General features: G+C 31.7%; 1 protein-coding gene across 1 annotated transcript; it reads left to right on the top strand.

The window, feature by feature from the left end:
* Positions 1 to 1383: 1383 nt before the first annotated feature.
* Positions 1384 to 3843, top strand: LOC105796550 (cytochrome P450 CYP749A22). Its single transcript, XM_012626293.2, has 5 exons — positions 1384 to 1671; positions 1758 to 1981; positions 2406 to 2638; positions 2773 to 3151; positions 3231 to 3843. The coding sequence occupies exons 1-5, from the start codon at positions 1410 to 1412 to the stop codon at positions 3669 to 3671; spliced, it is 1539 nt and encodes a 512-aa protein (XP_012481747.1). The 5' UTR covers positions 1384 to 1409; the 3' UTR covers positions 3672 to 3843.
* Positions 3844 to 4112: the final 269 nt, after the last annotated feature.

Consider the following 4112-nt stretch of genomic DNA (forward strand, 5'->3'; position numbering starts at 1 on the left):
GTGTGTTTTTAAATAAATTAAAAAACCCTTATTTCGCCCTTTGCTTGTATTTTTTCCGATTTTTATTACTTTCAATAAAATATATTATTTTGTATTTTATTATTTTACTTTATCTTAGTACATTATGCTTGAAATGTATTAATTATTTCTGTTTTTTTAATTTAGTAAAAACCCTTATTTCGCCCTTAGTTCGTATTTTTTCCCAAATTTTATTACTTTAAAAATATCATATTTTGTAATTTTATTATTTTACATTATTTTAGTACATTATGTTTGAAATTTAAATAAATTTAGTGTGTTTTAAAATAAATTTAAAAAACCCTTATTTCGCCCTTTACTCAGATTTTTCCAATTTTATTACTTGCAATAAAAATATATTATTTTCGTATTTTATTTTTACATTATTTTAGTACATCATGTTTGAAATGTATTAATTTTTTCTTTTTTAAATTTAGTAAAAACTCTTACTTCAAATTTCTTTGTTCGTATTTTTTTCTCTGCATTTTATTACTTTAAAAATATAATGTTTTCTAATTTTATTATTTTACATTATTTTATTTCATTATGTTTGAAATTTATTAATTTAGTGTGTTTTTAAATATACAATTTTTGAATTTTATTACTTTCAAGTGAATATACAATTTCCTTTTTTTCTTTTCGTATTTTATGTTTTCTTAAACATGTTTTTTATAATTTTTTAATGTTAGTTTCCTAAAAAATAATTACAACATCCTAAATTAATTTCATAAAAAATTTTAATCAACATAGAATGTACATAACATGAATTTTTCATGCTAAATAAATTTCATAAAATATATATACTAAATAAAATAATAAAACACATACAATATACATAACATAAATTTTTACACAAATATTACAAAAAATTAAATTAATACAAAAAATTACCTTTACTTCTTTTTTTCCTTTCTTTTTCCTTCCTTCCCTTTTCTTCTTCTCCTTTTTTTTTCTCTTTCTTCTCCTTCCTTTTCTTTCTTTCTTTCCTCTCCTTTCCTTCTCCTTTTCTTCTCCACCCACCGGGCTGAATGGTCCCCCCATTATAAGGGAAGTGGTGCCGCCTGTGGTAGTGGCACCATCGGTGCCGCCTCTGCCATTGGCACCAATGGTGCCGCCTATGGCAGCCCCTTCACCAGGGTGCTATCACATCCCTGTAGCTTTTTTTTAAAACTTTTTTTTGTATTATTTTGATAAATAAAAAAAGTTAATATTATTTTAATATTTTTTTATTTTATTTTTAATATTTTAGTAAAATACCCCATGTTGCTTATCCAACCTACTCTGACGTATGACGCACCCATTGCGTCACTGCAAACGCAATTTTGGTCCTTCTACATGCTATAATAAAGGGGGCAATGGTTCTGGTTTAGACAAGAAAACTGAATGCGTTGATGAAGCTTCTAATTCTTGCTCCATGTTGTTTGTTCTTCATAGCTTTAATAAAATTACTTTATGATTACCTATGGATACCTCTCCGTATTCAGCATATGCTGAATTCACAGGGGATCAAAGGACCTCCTTACAGATTCATCCATGGCAACAACAAGGAAGTTACCAAAATGAAACAAAAAGCTTTAAGTAAATCTGTGGGCTTGACGGATGATTTATTTCCCAAAGTACAGCCACATGTTTACACCTGGACCAACAGATATGGTAAGATCCATGCTTGTTTTTTTCACTATGATTTATAACTTGTAGTTCTAAGAAAAGGTAGACCCTTTTTCTTTTCACGTTATTAGGGAAGAATTTTGTTTATTGGAACGGTGCTCGAGCTGAATTGGTGATTTCAGAGCCTGAATTAATCAAAGAGGTTCTGAAAAATAGTGAACAAATTTTTCAGAAAAAGGAACTTTCAGATATTGGTAGAAAGTTCTTGGGGAATGGTCTTATATTCATTGAGGGGGAAAAATGGGCAAAGCATCGAAAGCTGGCCAATCACACTTTCCATGGGGAAAGTCTAAAGGTAAGGCTTCCAAATATATAAACCAGGTGTAATTAATTTACAAGAATTATACATAGACTACAATATTTTGGTAAAATTTTGTATTGTTAGCTAAAGATAAGTTTATTATGGACGTTGAAAAAGTGTAGTAAAAACATACTTTCGAAAATTTTAACACCATTTACTACTTAGGAGGTCAATTTTAAACTTGATGCTGCAAAATAAAAGATTGAATCAGAGATTTAAAAAAAGTAATTTCATTAAAAAGCACTCTTTTAGCTTTTAGACTTGGATTAAAATCTAGTTTGAAATAAGATTTAATTTGAAAAGGTGTTTATTTGTCAAATTTTTTAATTTGAAATCATGATTTTGTGTTGAAAAGTGTTTTCCAGACTCCAATTATATATGTCACTACTACTTACATATTGGAGGATTGTTTGGGCAGAACATGACTCCAGCAATAATTGCTAGTGTTGAAACAATGCTAGAAAAGTGGAAAGGCCAAGAAGGCAAAGAGATTGAAGTGTACCAAGAATTTAGGTTATTAACTTCAGAAGTGATTTCCAGAACAGCATTTGGTAGCAATTACATGGAAGGGGAGAAGATATTTGCCATCTTGAGAAAGTTGACAGTAATTATGAGTCGAAATCTTTCCAAGACTAGAATTCCTTTGATCAGGTATCTTCCCTCTAAGCTTAATTAATCCCAACTTTTTCCTTGATTTCATGTAGCTTTTGAATGCAACTTTTAGACTTTCATTCCCCATGGATTTGGTTTTCTCATATATAGCTGACCCTGGTTTGCTTTTGCAGCAAGTTGTGGAAATCTGCTGATTTGCTAGAGTCTGAAAAACTTTCAAAAGAAATAAAAGATCGTGTGATGAAGATTGTTAAGAAAAGAGAAGACAAAGTTGTGAATGGAGAAGTCAATAGCTTCCGCAGTGATTTTCTTGGATTACTTCTAAATGCCTATCATGATTCGGATGCGAAAAACAGGCTTTCATTGGAAGACGTGGTAGCTGAATGCAAAACATTCTATTTTGCTGGACAAGAAACTGTTAATTCCTTACTTGCATGGATAGTCTTGCATTTGGCAATCCATGGAGATTGGCAAGAAAAAGCGAGAAGAGAGGTGGTTGACATATTTGGTAACCAAAATCCACATCTCGAAGGCATCGCCAAACTCAAAATAGTAAGAAAACTATCTAACTGGGAATTCAAATAGCCATCGACATGATGTAATCTGACATATTTTTCTATTTTCCAAACAGATGACTATGATCATCAATGAAACTCTAAGATTGTATGGTCCAACAAGTGTCCTCCAAAGAACAGGTACAAGAGAAATTCAGTTGGGAAAGCTACTCTTGCCCGCTAATATAGATATTCTGCCTTTAAATATTGGACTTCACCGGGACCCTCACTTTTGGGGAAATGATGTGCATCATTTTAAACCTGAGAGATTCGCTGAAGGGATTGCCAAAGCTACCAATTACACCGCGGCTGCCTTTTTCCCCTTCGGATTAGGACCTCGATCTTGTGTTGGTATGACATTTGCAATGATAGAAACCAAGATTGCTCTCTCCATGGTTCTACAACGCTACACCATTACCCTTTCCCCTGCCTATGTCCACTCTCCAATACTTATTCTTACCCTTCAACCCCAAAATGGAATTCAAGTAATACTTGAGCCGATACATAGTAATGCATGAAGTACATAGCCGTTAAGAACTAGAGGTTTAACATGGTTCGTGAATTCTACTTTTAAGAGATGATATTTAATATGTTTAAAGGTTCTAGCATTTATCACAAAGACAAACGACTTGTGATAATGTTTACTTTTCATCTATCATGCAATGTCGATGAGAAGATACCATTTACCAATTAGTTGGGTTATGAATTCCACTATTTTGAATGATGTTACATACTATAGAAGTTGTGTATCCAGTGCACCAACTTTTGGTTCTTTATCTTAGCCTTTTACTTGCATCAAAGTATACGAGCCATGCATGCATAGTCCATCATCTACTCAAGATTAAGGTATATCACACTATGAACGTCACAAGTAAATAGATCCATAAATGGATTTAGAATCTATTCTCCTTAGGTCTTATCTAATGTACTGTCAGTCTAATCAATCACATCTATGTTTT

Source organism: Gossypium raimondii, chromosome 3, assembly GCF_025698545.1.
Source record: "Gossypium raimondii isolate GPD5lz chromosome 3, ASM2569854v1, whole genome shotgun sequence".
Classification (NCBI taxonomy): Eukaryota; Viridiplantae; Streptophyta; class Magnoliopsida; order Malvales; family Malvaceae; genus Gossypium; species Gossypium raimondii.

Coding starts and splice junctions, on each gene's coding strand:
- LOC105796550 (XM_012626293.2), top strand. CDS start 1,410: ATGAAGCTTCTAATTCTTGCTCCATGTTGTTTGTTCTTCATAGCTTTA. Junction 1,672..1,757: donor CACCTGGACCAACAGATATG/GTAAGATCCATG, acceptor TCACGTTATTAG/GGAAGAATTTTGTTTATTGG. Junction 2,639..2,772: donor ACTAGAATTCCTTTGATCAG/GTATCTTCCCTC, acceptor TTGCTTTTGCAG/CAAGTTGTGGAAATCTGCTG.